This window comes from Mobula birostris, chromosome 9 (assembly GCF_030028105.1).
Source record: "Mobula birostris isolate sMobBir1 chromosome 9, sMobBir1.hap1, whole genome shotgun sequence".
In the NCBI taxonomy this organism is placed as follows: Eukaryota; Metazoa; Chordata; class Chondrichthyes; order Myliobatiformes; family Myliobatidae; genus Mobula; species Mobula birostris.
The window spans coordinates 136,849,915-136,869,584 of NC_092378.1; the positions used below are offsets into that span (position 1 = coordinate 136,849,915).

The 19,670-nt window shown below is 43.6% G+C and overlaps 1 protein-coding gene across 2 annotated transcripts in view; it reads right to left on the reverse strand.

Moving 5' to 3' along the window:
- ciita (class II, major histocompatibility complex, transactivator) overlaps window positions 1-19,670 on the reverse strand; it is a 108,018-nt gene that overhangs the window by 35,315 nt on the left and 53,033 nt on the right. The window contains exons 2-9 of one of the 2 annotated variants that reach the window (XM_072268945.1): window positions 18,609-18,740; window positions 15,596-15,685; window positions 15,406-15,471; window positions 13,669-13,713; window positions 9,634-9,720; window positions 8,138-8,209; window positions 7,156-7,248; window positions 5,280-5,426 (exon numbers count right to left, since the gene is read on the reverse strand). In XM_072268945.1, coding sequence (XP_072125046.1) covers window positions 5,280-5,426; window positions 7,156-7,248; window positions 8,138-8,209; window positions 9,634-9,720; window positions 13,669-13,713; window positions 15,406-15,471; window positions 15,596-15,685; window positions 18,609-18,738 — 730 coding nt within the window. In that variant the 5' untranslated portion in view covers window positions 18,739-18,740. The remainder of the gene's footprint in view (window positions 1-5,279; window positions 5,427-7,155; window positions 7,249-8,137; window positions 8,210-9,633; window positions 9,721-13,668; window positions 13,714-15,405; window positions 15,472-15,595; window positions 15,686-18,608; window positions 18,741-19,670) is intronic. The other variant, XM_072268944.1, reaches the window with a different exon arrangement.

Sequence of the window (19,670 nt, forward strand, 5' to 3'; positions counted from 1 at the left end):
GAAGGACAAACTCCAAGGCAGAGTACAAAGTAAATGGCAGGATACTTGGTAGTGTGGAGGAGCAGAGGGATCTCGGGGTACATGTCCACAGATCCCTGAAAGTTGCCTCACAGGTGGATAGGGTAGTTAAGAAAGCTTATGGGGTGTTTGCTTTCATAAGTCGAGGGATAGAATCTAAGAGTCGCGATGTTATGATGCAGCTCTATAAAACCCTGGTTAGGCCACACTTGGAGTACTGTGTCCAGTTCTGGTCACCTCACTATAGGAAGGATATGGAAGCATTGGAAAGGGTACAGAGGAGATTTACCAGGATGCTGCCTGGTTTAGAAAGTATGCATTATGATCAGAGATTAAGGGAGCTAGGGCTTTACTCTTTGGAGAGAAGGAGGATGAGAGGAGACATGATAGAGGCGTACAAGATAATAAGAGGAATAGATTGAGTGGATAGCCAGCGCCTCTTCCCCAGGGCACCACTGCTCAATACAAGAGGACATGGCTTTAAGGTAAGGGGTGGGAAATTCAAGGGGGATATTAGAGGAAGGTTTTTTTACTCAGAGAGTGGTTGGTGCGTGGAATGCACTGCCTGAGTCAGTGGTGGAGGCAGATACACTAGTGAACTTTAAGAGACTACTAGACAGGTATATGGAGGAATTTAAGGTGGGGGCTTATATGGGAGGCAGGGTTTGAGGGTCGGCACAACATTGTGGGCCGCAGGGCCTGTACTGTGCTGTACTATTCTATGTTCTATGTTCTAATACTGTGCTTCAGTATTCACTACGGAAAAGGACCTTGGTGATTGTAGTGCTGACTTGCAGCGGACTGAAATGCTTGAGCATATAGGCATTAAGAAAGAGGATGTGCTGGAGTTTTTGGAAAGCATCAAGTTGGGTAAGTCACCGGGACTGGACGAGATATACCCGAGGCTACTGTAGGAGGTGAGGGAGGAGATTGATGAGCCTCTGGCAATGATCGTTGCATCATCTATGGGGACGAGAGAGGTTCCAGAGGATTGGAGGGCTGCAGATGCTGTTCCCTTATTCAAGAAAGGGAGCAAAGGTAGCCCAGGAAATTATAGACCAGTGAGTCTTATTTCAGTGGTTGGTAAGTTGATGGAGAAGATCCTGAGAGGCAGAATTTATCTATTTTTAGGCCTGAAACGTCGACTGCACCTCTTCCTAGAGATGCTGCCTGGCCTGCTGCGTTCACCAGCAACTTTGATGTGTGTGACTTTGTCAAAGGCAGGTCGTGCCTTACAAGCCTGATTGAATTTTTTGAGCACAAAATAATCTGCAGATGCTGTTGTCAAAGGAACACTCACAATGCGCTGGAGGAACTCAGCAGGTCAGTCAGCATCAGTTGAAAAGATTAGTCAACATTCTGGGCCGAAACTCTTCGTCAGGACTGAAAGAAGAGTTTTGGGGAGGGTTTGAAGAATGCTGGTAGTTGAAAGTTCTTCCTTCAGTCCTGACGAAGTGTTTCAGCCCGAAACTTCGACTAATCTTTTCAACTGATGCTGACTGACCTGCTGAGTTCGTCCAGCGCATTGTGAGTGTTCCTTTGAATTTTTTGAGGATGTGACTAAATACATTGATGAAGGTTGAGCAGTAGGTGTAGTGTATATGGATTTCAGCAAGGCATTTGATAAGATACCCCATGCAAGGCTTATTGAGATAGTAAGGAGGCATGGGATCCAAGGGGACTTTGCTTTGTGGATCTGGAATTGGTTTGCCCACACCAAGACAAAGAGTGTTTGTAGACGGGTCATATTCTGCATGGAGGTCGGTGACCAGTGGTGTGCCTCAGGGATCTGTTCTGGGACCCCTTCTCGTCGTTATTTTTATAAATGACCTGGATAGGAAGTGGAGGGATGGGTTAGTAAGTTTGCTGATAACACAAAGGTTGGGTTTGTTGTGGATAGTATGGAGGGCTGTCAGAGGTTACAGTGGAACATCGATAGGATGCAAAACTGGGCTGAGAAGTGGCAGGTGGAGATCAACCCAGATAAGTGTGAGGTGGTTCATTCTGGTAGGTCAAATATGATGGCAGAATACAGTATTAATGGTAAGTCTCTCGGCAGTGTGGAGGATCGGAGGGATCTTGGGGTCCGAGTCCATAAGACACAAGACACTCAAAGCTGCTGCGCAGATTGACTCTGTGGTTAAGAAGGCATACTGTGCTTTGGCCTTCATCAACCATGAGATTGAGTTTAAGAGCTGAGAGGTAATATAGGACCCTGGTCAGACCCCACTTGGAGTACTGTGCTCGGTTCTGGTCACCTCACTACAGGAATGATGTGGAAACTATAGAAAGGGTACAGAGGAGATTTACAAGGATGTTGCCTGGATTGGGGAGCATGCCTTATAAGAATAGGCTGAGTGAACTTGGCCTTTTCTCCCTGGAGCAGCGAAGGATGAGAGGTGACATGATAGAGGTGTACAAGATGATGAGAGGCATTGATCATTGGATAGTCAGAGGCTTTTTCCCAGGGCTGAAATAGCTAACACGAGAGGGCACAGTTTTAAGGCAATTGGAAGTAGGTACAGAGATGTCAGGGGTAAGCTTTTTTTTAATACACAGAGTGGTGAGTGCGTGGAATGGGCTGCGGGCAATGGTGGTGGAGGCAGATATAATAGGGTCCTTTAAGAGACTCCTTGATAGGTACATGGAGCTTAGCAAAATAGAGGGCTATGGGTAACCCTAGGTAATTTCTAAAGTAAGTACATATTCAGCACAGCACTGCGGGCCAAAGGGCCTGTATAGTGCTGAAGGTTTTCTATGTTTCTATGTTTTGCACAGGATTGTATCTGTCGATGTGGAGAGGGAGTTTGTAAATCTGACTGGAGCAAAGGTTGTTGGGAGTGGTGAGGGTGGAGCGCCGCGGGAGGGGTATGGGACAGGTGGCAGAGAAAGTGTGTCAATGGTGAGGAGTAGTGCTGGTGCAGACACATCCAGCCCTGAGACACCAGGCAAGTCATTTGATTCCAATCAAATGATTGACTAATCATTACAAAATGTCTCTCTAATGCTTCCCACTCCTTCCCCTTTTCCCAACTATGATTTCCTTCTCCCTGCTCCCTCCCACTTCCAGTCCACAACAGAGACTCATATCAGAATCAGGTTATTCGTCACTCACATGTCATGAAATATGGTTTTTTTTGCAGCAGCAGTACAGTGCAAGACATAAAATTACTACAGTACCGTACAAAAGTCTTAGGCATCCTTGCTATATATACACGTCCCTAAGACTTTTGCATAGCACTGTCGGTAACCAAAACCTGAGATAAGGAAATAGGTTTGAAATTTAAAATCTTTATCAGTAGTATCTGCAGTGGTTACACCCAACTTGAGACAAAATCTTGCAGCCACAACTAATTCTCAGGTGGTAAGCACATTGGTTGGTTAAGAGAAATGTAGGTCCCCTACAGACAGAAACAGGTGAATTGATTATGGGGAGCAAGGACATGGCAGACCAATTGAATAACTACTTTGGTTCCGTCTTCACTAAGGAGGACATAAATAATCTTCTAGAAATAGTAGGGGACAGAGGGTACAGTGAGATGGAGGAACTGAGGGAAATACATGTTAGTAGGGAAGTGGTGTTAGGTAAATTGAAGGGATTAAAGGCAGATAAATCCCCAGAGCCAGATGGTCTGCATCCCAGAGTGCTTAAGGAAGTAGCCCAAGAAATAGTGGATGCATTAGTGATAATTTTTCAAAACTCATTAGATTCTGGACTAGTTCCTGAGGATTGGAGGGTGGCTAATGTAACCCCACTTTTTAAAAAAGGAGGGAGAGAGAAACCAGGGAATTATAGACCAGTTAGCCTAACATCAGTGGTGGGGAAAATGCTAGAGTCAGTTATCAGAGATGTGATAACAGCACATTTGGAAAGCGGTGAAATCATCGGACAAAGTCAGCATGGATTTGTGAAAGGAAAATCATGTCTGACGAATCTCATAGAATTTTTTGAGGATGTAACTAGTAGAGTGGATAGGGGAGAACCAGTGGATGTGGTATATTTGGATTTTCAAAAGGCTTTTGACAAGGTCCCACACAGGAGATTAGTGTGCAAACTTAAAGCACACGGTATTGGGGGTAAGGTATTGATGTGGATAGAGAATTGGTTGGCAGACAGGAAGCAAAGAGTGGGAATAAACGGGACCTTTTCAGAATGGCAGGCAGTGACTGGTGGGGTACCACAAGGCTCAGTGCTGGGACCCCAGTTGTTTACAATATTTATTAATGACTTAGACGAGGGAACTAAATGCAGCATCTCCAAGTTTGCAAATTACACGAAGCTGGGCGGCAGTGTTAGCTGTAAGGAGGATGCTAAGAGGATGCAGGGTGACTTGGATAGGTTAGGTGAGTGGGCAGATTCATGGCAGATGCAATTTAATGTGGATAAATGTGAGGTTATCCACTTTGGTGGCAAAAACAGGAAAACAGATTATTATCTGAATGGTGGACAATTAGGAAAAGGGGAGGTGCAATGAGACCTGGGTGTCATTATACACCAGTCATTGAAAATGGGCATGCAGTACAGCAGGCGGTGAAAAAGGCGTATGGTATGCTGGCATTCATAGCAAGAGGATTCGAGTACAGGAGCAGGGAGGTACTACTGCAGTTGTACAAGGCCTTGGTGAGACCACACCTGGAGTACTCTGTGCAGTTTTGGTCCCCTAATCTGAGGAAAGACATCCTTGCCATAGAGGGAGTACAAAGGTGGTTCACCAGATTGATTCCTGGGATGGCAGGACTTTCATATCATGAAAGACTGGATGATCTAGGCTTATACTCGTTGGAATTTAGAAGATTGAGGGGAGATCTTATTGAAACGTATAAAATCCTAAAGGGATTGGACAGGCTAGATGCAGGAAGATTGTTCCCGACGTTGGGGAAGTCCAGAACGAGGGGTCACAGTTTGAAGATAAAGGGGAAGCCTTTTAGGACCGAGATTAGGAAAAACCTTCTTTACACAGAGAGTGGTGAATCTGTGGAATTCTCTGCCACAGGAAACAGTTGAGGCCAGTTCATTGGCTATATTTAAGAGGGAGTTAGATATGGCCCTTGTGGCTACGGGGATCAGCGGGTATGGAGGGAAGGCTGGTACAGGGTTCTGAGTTGGATGATCAGCCCTGATCATACTGAATGGCAGTGCAGGCTTGAAGGGCCGAATGGCCTACTCCCGCACCTATTTTCTATGTTTCTAACATCTGTCTCTTGATTTTAATATCGCGCTATCCAAGTACAGATCACATTCAACAATGAGATTTACAAACCTGGAATGAAATGCGTGCTTGATCCAAAGTGTGAGACATGATTCTTGAGTTCTTTCAGATGGTCGATACCTGAAGAGCAGGTAACAGGGGAAAGGGCATCCAGTGTCTTTGGACAATGTCCTGGAGAAGCAGCTAGATTCTCTTCATCTAAAACAATGGTGAAATATATTGTTACATGCAGCTCATTATCTCCCACTACACAGTGCAGCGATTCCTTTCCAACAAGTGAAGTCCCAAAGTAGTGACTAACTGTCCCAGTATTGTTCTGTTCCGGAAGAAGTACCTTCCACAGCTTCTGTCAGTCGAGGTTACTGGACCAGAGCTTGCAATAATACAATGATAATGGGGAACACCATAAACGCAGGTCTCCTCCAAGTCACACACCATCCTGTGTGACACACACAACATGCTGGAGGAACTCAGCAAATCAGGCAACAACTATAGAAATGAATAAACAGTTGACGTTTCTGGTTGAGATGTTAGAGTGGCTTTCTTTTTGGGTAGATGATTTGTTAACACTTAAATGACTTTGGCCACCAGACTTCTATTTTAACTGTTTGACAAAGGACTGTGGATTGAGTCCACCCCAATGGGCTTCCTAAAAGGTGTAAATACCAGATGCTTCTGGTGCCTGATGCTGTAGTTTCGAAGACAGTTTTATCTATACATTATAAATATTAATTGTCTTCTATGTTAGCACGTAAAATGCCAAATAAATGTATTGTGAATTGAACTAAAGGCTGTGGATACCAACCCAGACATGTTGGCGTCAGAAGGAAAGGATGAAATCGGAAGGTGTGTTTGTATGTAACTTCAAAAGGCAGCATTGTCTGTAACTTTTTAAGTAGCGATTGCCTGTGTGTTTAGCATATAAATATCGAGCCCACATTTTAGCTAGCAGACCTTTCTGCGGAAAGCGTCTCCATCCGTTAAGATGCCTGCTGTACCTTGTTGTATCGAATAAAGAAGCTGCTTTGTATCTACCAGTGACTCTGTCTCTCTGGTGATTTCATCCACGCTACAACAGAGACATCAGAACTGGGGCTATTGGAGTACCTTCACCAAAAACATTGAAGCTGTTCATGAGTTCAGCTCACCATCACCGATGCCAACATCCCACACAAATTAAATAAGTAGTGTGGAGATGACTGCTCTTCAACGTCCAGGAGCTGCTGGGGTGCCAGAAACAACCGAAAGATCACTGGGGTGGGGGGGGGGGGTGCTAATTAATAGGGCAAGATTTGTTACCCAAAGCAGATCTTTTGAGTTCTCAGTGAACACTGTTTACAGATTAATGGTTAATCTTATTTGTCACATGTGCATTGAAGCATACAGTGAAATGCGTAGTCTGAGTCAACAATCTTCAAATGTGTGCTGAAAGGCAGCTTGCAAGTTTCGCCTTGCTCCTGGCACCACAACTTACTAAACCCAGCCGTATGTCTTTGGAACGTGGGAGGAAAGTGGAGCACCTGGAGGAAGCCCTTGCAGTCATGGGGAGAACGTACAGACGGCAGGGGGAACCGAACCTGATTGCTGCCACTGTCATAGCATTATGCCAACCGGTACGCCACAGTGCTGCCCATGATGGTTCTCTTCGGAACCAATGGCCATAGCCAGTGCAATCTGCCCCATTTCAATTCTTATTCCCGCCCATCCCCAACCTCCAGCTCTCTAAATCCCCATGTGCTACTCTCTAGCCAACTCCTCAAATGATCTCACTCAACAGACCCTTACACCACTTCACCCTGCTACTCCATTACAGACAGGAGAACCAAGGATGAGCTAAGAACCCAAATGGAAACCATCCCTCCCTGGTTTAACCAACAAAATGAAAGTTGCCACTAAAATGAGCCAGGGAACCCTCTTTGCTGCCTACCTTGTTTGGTCTGTGTAGCTTGTCTTTTGGCAAGAGTTGATGGAGGACTACATTTGGATTTCTTCCTTGAACTATTAGCTTTGGTTTTGGGTTCTGTAAATCAATATTTAAAAGCATTTCTTAGTTTTTAAAACCTTCCAAAGCCAACATCAGCAAAAAAAACATTTTTCAGTCAAAGAGTTTCCTGTACACCATTGTTCTACTGCTGAAGACATAGTGATTAAATGGCCAGATTACCAAACCACAGTGCTGAGTTCACCTTTCACCATGGTAACCACAAACGTTATATTCTATTTATAATCTGGACTTCGGGGGAAGGGATTAAAAAAACAAGACTTATAACACTGATTATAAAAACTTTGAAACTATCATAAAAACAATGTCCTTATGGGGAGGAAGTCTACAATACTTACCTGGACTGGCCTACATGTGCCTCTTGTCCCGTCCCATGTTGGTTAATTGCTCTCTGAATGAGTTAAGATAGTCACTTAGTTGTACCACTACTACTATGTACACATGGAGAAGGGATAGAACTGGACAGGCCCCCTGACATTGACCAAGACACAGATTTTGGACGATGAAGTTACTCCCAGCCATGCTGACCTTGCAAACATCTAGTGACTGGTGTCTAAGGTGGGACAGCTGTCCAACCATGTCTTTCGGGGGGGGGGGGCAGGTGAAGAGGGGGGAAGGAGAGAAAGAGAAAGACTGAGAGAGGGCTTTGAATATATCAAGAATCACCTCCAGGTAAAACTTATTTAAGCCTGCATCACAGATACCAGCTATGGTGCTGTGCATGCAAATCACTGCAAGCCAGTAAAAATGGGATTAAGGATTATTTTCTGTCCAGCAGTAGCAAAGTACAATGGCAATTTTTGTAATCATGCCCTTCACTGCTGCTTCTGTTTTTGCAAAGGGTGGGTTTTCTGGAACAGGGTGCTAAGAAGGGGGCCAATGTGAGTTGGTGATGCAAGTTCCTCACCTCTTCTGAATTGCTTTGGTGTTGCAGCTCGATCCTCAGATAAAATCTCGTGTCCTCTGTCATCATCAGCAGCTGGTAGAAAAGAGGACAGAGAATTTATTGCAGGTCCGTTTGATAGCAGCAAACATCAGGATCAGTTGAACTGTGCACCTTATGGACCCTACAAGGACTCCACAACTCTACTATTTATTTACTTAATTATCATTTGCATGATTTCCCCTTTTTGCATATCGGTTGTTTGTCGGTCTTTGTTATTTGTTCATGAATTCTATTGTATATCTTTATTTTTCCTGTAAATGCCTACAAGAAAATGAATCTCAAGGTAATATATGGTGACATATACAGTACAGTATGTATATTGATAATAAATTTACTTTATGGCAGTAGCCAATACCCCTAGACACTCACAACACAGACCAAGGTTCCAGACATCACCTTGTGATAAATCCTATGCAACTCTGACTTTCACACACTTTTCCTTTGGTTTGCCTGCTGAGAAGAAAGAAGCTATGACCTAAAGAGGAGAAAGAATCCAACTTTCATGGCATAACAAAGATTCACAATATAGAGAAAGGTCTGTTGGTCCAATAGGTCCAACTCTTCCCACTGTGCGAAGTCTGACCATATCAACTTGTCTTCCTGTTCATTTCAACCTCATCTAGTACTGGTTGGTTCAGTTACGGAGCCATTAACTAATCACACTGGGTGGCACTGGGGGTTCCATTTGATTATGAAAGGGACCATCCATCAGCTCCTGTTGGAAATCGGAACTCTCTGGAGGGTTTGAGGGTTTTCAATTGCTCCCAATTGGTGCAAGCAGAACAAGGGAGCCAACGCCCCACGAGACCCCAGTGCCGGTGGATGCCAATGGAATCCCAGAGGTACTTTAACTGGCCACCGGTGGGTAGGACAAAGAGATGTTTCAGGCATGAAGCAACATCCTGACAAATAGTGAGTTACACCACAATGTTGTTGACACACAGGGTACTTCATCACTGAACAATCAGACAGGATCTCCACTGTACCCACTTTCTCTACCTTCTGCCTGGGAAACGGTCCTAGTACTCTTTAAAGACAAGTGAAAACCCTTGAGACAGCCAATAGGCACCTTCTTCCCCAAATCCCTAAGAGGTCTGTCCTAATGTAATCAACCCAACCCCTGGTGGGACAAATTAGAGGTGACACCTGCCATCACTGGACTTCCTGTGAAGCTTAACTATTATCACTTCACCATGCAGAAGCAAACCATTTTTAAAACCTGGGAAAAAAAATGTTCTTGAAAAAGAGGAAGAATACAAACCACAACTTACGTTTTCTGTTCCTGGAACCCTTTATTCATAGAATATTCAGCTGAGTTTATTAAAGAACATTTAGGTTCCTCTATAGTTTGATTCTCCCTCTCTAACATCAAAATGCTCTTTCCCATGTATAACCTCCAGCCTACTCTGTATGATCTCACACTGAGCAGGATGAATGATTTGGAATGACCAGCTCACCTCTCTTCCTGCTTTTTGCTTTGATGAAGGATGGTGTGACTGAATTTTGGCAGGTCTCCTCATCGTCCGTTAAGCTTGAGCTGTGGCCTGGAATAAAAAGATTAAAAAACTGTTTTAACATAAAATCTATAGTGTAATAAATTGCATGACATTATATCATAGGAGAAGAATCTAATATCCCTTCATGAAAAATAAAGTCTGACTGAGGTCTATAATCACAATAGGTTGAGTCCTTGACAACAAGGTTGAAAATAGCAGATAGAATTCAATGCAGACAAGTGTGAGGTTTTGCACTTCGGAAGGACCAACCAGGGTAGGTCTTACTCGGTGAATGGTAGGACATTGAAGAGTGCAGATGAAAAAGGGGATCTGGGAATACACATTCTACACAAGTGGCATCACGGGTAAGTAGAGCCTTAAACAAAGCTCTTGGCACATTGGCCTTCATAAATCAAAGTATTGAGTACAGGAGATAGGATGTTATGTTGAAATTGTGTAAGACATTGGTGAGGCCTAATCTGGGGTATTCCATGCAGTTCTGGTCACCCATCTACAGGTTGAAAGTGTACACAGAAAACTTACAAGGATGTTGTTGGGACTGGATGACCTGAGCTATGAGGAAACTTTGAATAGGTTATAACTTTATTCCTCCGAAGATAGAAGATTGAAGGGAAATTTGACAGAGGTATACAAAATTATGCAGGGTACAGATAGGGTAAGTGGGGGCAGGCATGAGGGGAAACTCCTTCACTCAGAGGGTGGCGAGCGTGTGGCACGAGCTGCCAGTGCAAGTGGTGGATGCAACTTCGGTTTCAACGTTTACGAACAGTTTGGACAGGTACATGGATGAAAGGGATATGGAGGCCTATGGTCCAGGTGCAGATCAATGGGACAAGGCAGATTAAATGTTTCAGCATGGACTAGATGGGCCGAAGAGCCTGCCTCTGTGCTGCAGTTCTCTATGACTCTATAAACTGAGCTTACATGGATGTACAGCACATAAACGCCATTCCGTACGTAATATCCTACCTCCTTTCTCCATCTCATCTCACCAGCAAACCTTTCTCTTCCTTTACTTACAGACCTGCATTTCCTTTGAATGCATTGGAGCTGTTTCTCCGTTTCCTATGGTACGGAACCAGCTATACTCCAGGGAATGAGGTTTCTCTAGAACTCCATGTTGCACCTACTGGTGACTACAACATATTTTCCAGCTCTCGATCTGGACAACCTGCTCTTCACACTGATACCAGCAAATGGAAAAATTAATTAAAACCTCTTTAAGAAAGAGCAAGCCTCCTGCTACCCTGATCCACTTGCCAGAATGAAACATCCTGGTGAAAACTTTACACTAAACCATACCCATTTATATTTGATTTGGTTCTCCACTGCTGTTGTTAACACTCAAATTAAGCAGGTATGCCCATTACAGATATCTGATGATGCCTCTAGGTCAGAGGTTCCCAACCTGGTCCACGGCCCCCTTGTTTAATAGTATTGGTCCAGGGCATAAAAAACGTTGGGAACCACTGCTCTAAGGTAAACATAAGAAATTCTGCAGATGCTGGAAGTCCAGAGTAACTCAACAGGTCAAGCAGCATCTGCAGAAAGGAATGAAGAGTCAACATTTTAGGCCGAGACCCTTCATCAGGACTGATCTTGACCCGAAATGTTGACACTTCAGTTCTTTCCATAGTTGCTGCCTGACCTGTTGAATTATGCCAGCATTTTGTGTGATGCCTCTCGGTGACCTGAATGATTTTCATGCTTCTTTCATGAAGGTGAAATATCTCTGTCATAAATGGGTGTTATGAAATCAGAAAGAGCAGGCAATATGTAAAAATCACCTGCATCTCTTCAAGGCACTGTATTTCCTGTCGTGTAACAGTGAAATCCTCTTCCTCCACAATAAACTCAGGCAAAGGATACAGTAACAGGAGAGAGAAGGGATCACTGATATCAAAGCCGACAACATAAATGACATCATTGTCAGGCCATGACATGACAGCAAAAGCCAGAAGAATTGCAATGATCGATCTTCATTATATTATTAAAGAGCATGGCCTGGCTGGTGAAGATCCATTATCAAAGATCCTCACCACCGAGGCCCTGCTTTTTTCTCACTGCTGCCATCGGGTAGAAGGTACAACTGCCTCAGGACTCACACCACCAGGTTCAAGAACAGTAACTACCACTCAACCATCAGGCTCTTGAACAAAAGGGGATAACTACGCTCAGTTAAGGTCTCCTTTATCTTGTTATTTGTTGCTATTTATTTATATTTGTATTTACACTGTTTGTTGTCCAATGATCCTGTTTACAGTTACTGTTCTATAGATTTGCTAAGTATGCCAGCAGGAAAGAGAACATGAGGTGACATGTATGTATTCTGATAATAATTTTACTTCTGAACTTTAAAAATAAAGCTGAGTTGTGACCTAATCGATGATTTGGAGTAATGAAGGGTTTTGATGGAAGGAATGTGCAGAGAATTTTTCCACATACAGTATTTACTACAGAACAGAGAGGCTATTCAACCCACCAGATCAAAGGCAGCAACCAACAGTTCAATACGCCTTGCTGTTTCTCCTGCAATTTATTCCTTCTCATATGCCCACCAGTCCCTCTTTTGCCGCCGACCTAAAGGCGCACGGCAAAGGATAGATTGTGCAACCTCACACAGATAGCATCTGAGGCTAGGACCAAACAAAGGTGCCCAAAGCAATGAGACAGCAACACCAGCATCTGCTCCCGTATCCAGTCAGTTGTGGGGGTAAGCAGAGACCATTGTTACAAGAGTCACCAAAAGTGCAAAACTCACTGCCACAGGGAGTGGTTAAAGTCAATGCTACAGATGAGGGTGGCAAACATTTGAGAGGACACAGGAACAGAGGGCCACACTGGTACATTTACACTCAGTGGCCACTTTATTAGGAACCTGCTGTACCTAATAAAGTGGCCATTGAGTGTATGTTTGCAGTCTTCTGCTGCTGTAGCCCCCCCCCCCCCCGCTTCAATGTTCAGCATGTTGGGTGTTCAGAGATTTTCTTCTGTACAACACTGTCGTAACGCATGGTAACTTGAGTTACTGTCACCTTCCTCTCAGCTCGAATCAGTCTGGCCATTCTGCTCTGACCTCTCTCATTAACAAGGTGGTTTTGCCCACAGACCTGCTGCTCGCTCAATGTCTTTTGCTTTACGTAACCGTAAACTCCAGAGACTGTTGTGCTTGGAATACTCAGCTGTTTCTGAGATACTCAAACCACCCCATCTGGCACCAACAATCATTTCACGGTCAAAGTCACTACAGTCACATTTTCCCCCATTCTGACATCTGGTCTGAAAAACAACTGAACCTCTTGACCACGTCTACATGCTTTTATGCATTGAGTTGCTGCCACGTGATTGGCTGATTAGATATTTGATGTACTGTTGCACCAAATAAAGTGGCCACTGAGTATAGATAAGAAAAGAGGTGGCAGTTCAAACTGAGCATCGAAAGCAGAGTGGAGTTATAAGGTTTATGTACTGGATATCCAACATAAACCTACATGACCTCACCAGAAATGTCACACTACCTCACATCAACACTTTTCTCCTACTGCAATTCACAGATCAGGGCTTAAAATCAATACCGGGTCGAAATTTAAATGTTCTAAAGAAGTGTGACCCAGTTGAATTTAACTAAAGCAGCAAGGGTGACTGTCTATTTCCTTCAACGAGGAAAAACTGAATCTCTCAGTTTAATAATCCCTCTTCCCTGCTTTCCGCATAAACCTGGTGTCAAACCCCAGAACCAGTCGAATTTTAAGCTGGAGTTTGTGAATCATTAAACAAGTAAAGTTAGGCATAAAAGTTAACAGGTCGTCTGCACCTGAAGGTGAAAGTGCCTCCATCAGGTAACAGTGATGTGACTGCAGGTGCCGCAAGGCAGCAACAGCGAGGGCACTCCGACAGATCGAGGGACTCACTCTGAGAAGGACCCGACAGTGGCGTAACCCTCAAGTTATTACAGACTGTAATTAAGGAACTTACAAGTGGTGTGGCTTAATGGAGTATTTCTAAGCACGATTTCTTCACCTACAAAATGGAGAAAGAAAGCCAACAATGAAAAGCATCAGGGCTCACTCTCTAAGGAGCTCCTCCACCTACTTGTCTCAGCTCTGACCAAATTGCACAGCCTGTGGACTCAATTTCAAGGAGCCTACAACTCATGTTGCCAGTATTACTTATTTATTTGTATTTGCACTAATCGTCTTCCTTTACGCATTGGTCATCAGTGTGTAGCTTTTCATTGATTCTATTATAGTTCTTTGTTCTGCGGCAAGCAAATGGATCTCAGGGTAGCACGTGGTGACAGTCGTGCACTTTGATAATAAATTTACTCTGAACTTTGAAGACAGAATAAGAGTTTTGGTGGCAACCATTCTTCGGAGGTACTCTTTGGATACATTGCACGAGCACTACGTTGAGGGAAGTTGGGAGGAAATGCTGTCCACCAGGAAGTCTACCTGGTGTGCCAACAATTTCATAAAATTGTAAAGATACTTTTGTAAACCAATGTGAAGCACGGCTTGGCAAAGGGCGCGCCATGCAGATGCAAATGGGCATCCGTTCTGAATCAGAATCAAGGTTTAATGTTACTAACAGGTTGTGAAATTTTTTTTGCTTTGAGGCTGCAGTGCGATTCATAAAATACTATAAATTACAACAATAAACATCTGTGTACAAAATTTAATTAAACATGTAGTGCAAAAAGAGCAAGGTAGTGTTCTGATTGCAGTCATTTGGAATAACTCAGCCGACATGGTCAAATTATACTTCATGAAATGTTGACAAGAATGGAATGAAAAATCACACACATGAGAAAGCAATAGATTATAATTAATTACTTACTTCCCCAAAATTTACTGAATAAGGATGTTAGGCTGACACCATATAAAGCATTGGTCAGGCCGTACTTGGAGTATTACGAACTGTTTTGGTCTCCTTACCTAAGTAAGGATGTGCTACCATTGCAGGGGGTCGAGAGGAGGTTCACAAGAATGGTCCTAGGAAATAAAAGGGTTAATGTATAGGGAGCGTTTGATGGCTCTGGGTCTTCAAATACTGAGGGGGAATTCTCACCAAAACTTATTGAATATTGAAATGCCTAGGCAGAGTGAATGTGGAGAGGATGTTTCACATAGTGGGGGATTCTAGGACCAGAGGGTACAGCTTCAGAATAGAAGGATATTCCTTTAGAACAGAGATGAGGAGGAACTTCTTTAGCCAGAGAGTGGTGAATCTGTGGAACTCATTGTTACGGACAGCTGCAGAGACCAAGTCATTGAGTATTTTTAAACCAAAGGCTGATAGGTTCTTGATTAGTCAGGGTGTCAAAGTTTACAGGGAGAAGGCTGGAGAATGGGGTTGAGAGGGAAAATAAATCAGCCAGAAAGGAATGGTAGAGCAGACTTGATGGGCCAAATGGCCTGATTCTGCACCTATGTCTTATAGTCTTATAAGACTATTTCAAATATTAGTTTTGCTTTTTAAAATATTTTCAGTCCAGTCCTGCACACCCTTTCCATATTACATGGTGACAGGTACCAATCTGTGGCATAAGACTAGGGGGAGCATGAAAGTCTACACTAGAGCAACACTCCCTCTCACCCCATTTCCTGTGGGAGACGGATCAGTAGAAACTACAGTGAGCACAACACCATATTCACTATTGGCACTGTTTGAGCCAACGATGACAACTATGTTCATAAGCGAAAATAAACTTACCAAAATATTGTTCCAGTGCTATAGTGTTTAAAGGCCGTGGATCCTGTAAGTACTTCACAATGCCATCTGCATAATAGAGAGGTGGCAGATATGGTGGTGAGTTTGCAGAAAGAGAAGCATATTTAATTATTCCATTCGTATCAATGATCTATTCATCCCAGGAGAAACTCAGTAAAATGATGCAACTCACCGATTCCACCCTCATACTGTTCACAATTCATGTTCATCTCAAACAAGTCTTCCAAAATCCTTTGCAGTTCAGAGTGATTATCATCAAGACCTCAAATGGATGAGAGAAACAACATTCAGGCATGTTTGTGCCGAGATTGATTCTTAGTATTTAGAAAAGATCACACGAGAAGATAGGAGGCGGAGTTGGCAACCTGCCCCACCATTCAACATGTTCATTGTTGCTTTGGCCCAGGCCTCAACTCCTCAAAGGTTTACCTCCCTGCTATTTAATACATTTTATGATCTAACCTCCACATCTATCCAGGGCACAGAATTCTAGAAATTCACCCCTCCTGCAAAACTTAATTCCTAGGCACCTCTGTTTTAATGTTGGCTTCCTTATTTTGTAACCAGTGCGTGAGCCCTATTTGATGTTGTCCCACAATGTCACAGTATCTGCTCTATCAGGCCCCCTCAGCATCTTATACGTTTCAGTAAGATCACTACAGATTCTTTAAAACGCAAAAGAATATAAACCCAACTTTGTTAGCCACTTGCGATAGGATAACCCTCTGATCCTTGGTATGAGCCAACTAATTCCCTTAAGCTATCACACCTCTGGTTCCACAGGCATCTTCTTGTCACTTACACATGAAGTAAGGAAAATTATACGTACATTACCACAGGTCAAAGAAATAAACATGAGGACTGATTTCAAGAAACACCGAATGAAATGGCGCCAAGCACCATCAAACGAAGAAAGACGTTGACCCAAGCTACCCGTGAAATCATGAAATCAACTGTTACTTTCATCAACCACTATCTTTAATGTTGACCCATCTTGGGCATCCACCTCAGAGAATAGACGCGTGCTTTGGGTATCACTTAAATACATCATCTTCTCAGTTGCCATGATTTGGAGTGAGAGGACCTGGTAATGTTAAGTGAAACTGCATGGGTCTGACCTCCCACCTTGACCAAAAGTGAATTTGGGGTTGCTCCTTGTTTTCACTATCCCACTGGTTATTTTTTTTTGCTTCCTTCTATTCATACACAGTATACTTCATCAAGATCTGAATGCCAGTGTGTGCGGTATTTTCTTGACAGTTTTGAGCCTCCAACTTGCTTCTTGCTATTCTGCAGCTGACTGTCAGCATTCTCACTCCTGTTGTACAGCCATCTCCTCTTGTGGCTAAAGGGATCAGGGGGTATGGAGGGAAGGCTGGTACAGGGTTCTGAGGGATGATCAGCCATGATCATACTGAATGGCGGTGCAGGCTCGAAGGGCCGAATGGCCTACTCCTGCACCTATTTTCTATGTTTCTTGCTCCCTTTTGAATTACAACCTTCAGCCCCATCTTCTTTGCCTTCAGCCACCAGAAGTCCCCTCTGAGTTTCTTGTTTTCACCTATCTCATAAAGTCACCTGCTGTGCGGCACTGAGGGAGTGCTGCTTTACTCAAGGGCATGACACAACATTAAGTGAGCAAATTCCTTTAATGTTTTCTGCTGCTGGAGTGGGCAGCCATCATGATGGTGCTTGAGAAAACGAACAGTGAATTCACGGACACCTATCAATTAGTTTGTCATAGGAAATGGTGAGCAGCTTGTCTCCTCACCAACCTGGCACCAAGGCAATCCATTTTGTATCAATATATAACATAGTGTAAAAGTCTTAGGCACGTATACGTAGCTAGGGTCACTAAGACTTTTGCACAGTGCTGTATGTTGATTAAAATAGGAAGGTGGTCGGGGAACAGAAATAGTTAGAATAACAGAAGTACTTAGCTTTGTATTAGCTCAGTAGAAAAATTGGTAACTGGAAAGATATAATATACAGTATTGTGCAAACCTCACAAGGCACCCTAGCAGCACTCCACTGCAAAATTGATTGCATTAGACTCAAGTATACTGGTTCAGAGAACTGGTCCAGACCTACCCTGCGCAAAACACACACACACAATGCTGGAGGAACTCAGCAGGCCAGGCAGCATCTATAGAAAAGAGTAAACAGCTAGCTTTTTTTTTCTGTAGACACTGCCTGACCTACTGAGTTTCTCCAGCATTTTGTGTGTGTTGCTTTGGATTTCCTGCATCTGCCAGTTTTGTCATGTTTGCAAAGCTATCCTGTGATAAGGTATCTTGGGCATCCACGACATCCTCCCAAGTTCTGGTTGTTCCAGTATCTGTAGCGTGTGCTTATCTCCTCAGCAGCTTTAAAAATTGGTGCTGCTGTTGTGTGTGTGGCGGGGAGGACATGTGTCAAAAAGCTGGGTCTGTTTTCCCTGCAGTGGAGGAGATTCGAGGGGATGCAGTTGAAGGATATAAACTTCATGAGAATGGTTCCAGGAATAAAAGGGTTAATATATGAGGACCATTTGATGGGCCTGGGCCAATACTTGCTGGAGTTCAGAAGAATGAGGGGGATTCCATTGTAACCTATCAAATATCGAAAGGCCTAGATAAAGTGGACATGGAGAGGATATTTTCAATAGTGGGGGAGTCTAGGACCAGAGAGCACAGACTCAGAATGGAAGGACATCCCCTTAGGTCAGAGATGAGAAGAAATTTCTTTAGCCAGAGGGTGGTGAATCTATAGAATTCATTGCCCCAGGTGGCTGTGAAGGCCAAGTCATTTGGTATATTTAAAGCAGAGGCTGATGGGTTCTTGATTAGTACGGGTGTCAAAGATTATGGGAAGAAGGCGGGAAAATGGGACTGAAAGGGATAATAAATCAGCCATGATGGAATGGCACAGCCTACTCAGTGGGCCAAGTGGCCTAATTCTGCTCCTATAAATTATGAGGGATCTCAGCAGTCAAATTGGTAATTTGATTTCAAATATCAGGGAAACAAATGTAGGTCTGGAACAATATACAGTAGACCATTTCCAAAACAGTAGAACTCAAATAATCCTTCGCAAAACAATGTTGTTTAATCTTTGAAAAGCATCTCAGGACATGAACATATTTGTCCGCAGATGTGTTTCTCTGATAACAAACTATCTTCTTATCTGCTTCACAATGCAGATACCTGTTTCACAAGCTGCCTCTCCATTCTGAATGCAGGTGTCGGGCAGAGCCATTTGCTCATCATGAAGCAAAGTCAAATAGTTGTGGCTTTTTACTGCTGGTTGCTCTGAGGTATAGCTTTGGCTTCTCATGTCTAGAAACAGAAAGAACATCAGAGGATTGAAAAGCATGTCACAAAGTATCATTTTTCACAAAAAAATGATATGACAAAATTTCAGACGTTGTTTTACCAGTTTTCTATTTGGCATAATAATGTAGATTTGGAGAAGTAAATCTTCTCAAGTTGGGGAGGAAAGATATTTATCAAATGTCAGACAATATTACACACTTGGATATGTTGCAATTGCAAAAAATTATGTTGCAGTGAAACTGAAAACACTCAAGTTATACTTGTGTCACACCCAAATCAAAAGTCTAAACATAGTTTCCTGAATACTGAACAGTAGCACCTCCCAACAATGCGGTAACTTTCTGGACTATTTGCCAGACCGCCATCCTTTCCATTATATGGAAAAAAAAGTCAAAAATTAGCTTGACCTACATACACCCACATTCTCGACATAAAAAGCTTCTCACCCTGTCTCTTGCAAAAACGCCATCCCTTTCTCGCAATTCCTCTGTCTCCGCCGCATCTGCTCTCAGGATGAGGCTTTTCATTCTAGGACGAGGGAGATGTCTTCCTTTTTTAAAGAAAGGGGCTTCCCTTCCTCCACTATCAACTCTGCTCTTAAACGCATCTCCCCCATTTCACGTACATCTGCTCTCACTCCATCCTCTCGCCACCCCACTAGGAATAGGGTTCCCCTGGTCCTCACCTACCACCCCACCAGCCTCCGGGTCCAACATATTATTCTCCGTAACTTCCGCCACCTCCAACGGGATCCCACCACTAAGCACATCTTTCCCTCCCCCCCTCTCTCTGCATTCCGCAGGGATTGCTCCCTACACAACTCCCTTGTCCATTCATACCCCCCATCCCTCCCCACTGATCTCTCTCCTGGCACTTATCCGTGTAAGCGGAACAAGTGCTACACATGCCCTTACACTTCCTCCCTTACCACCA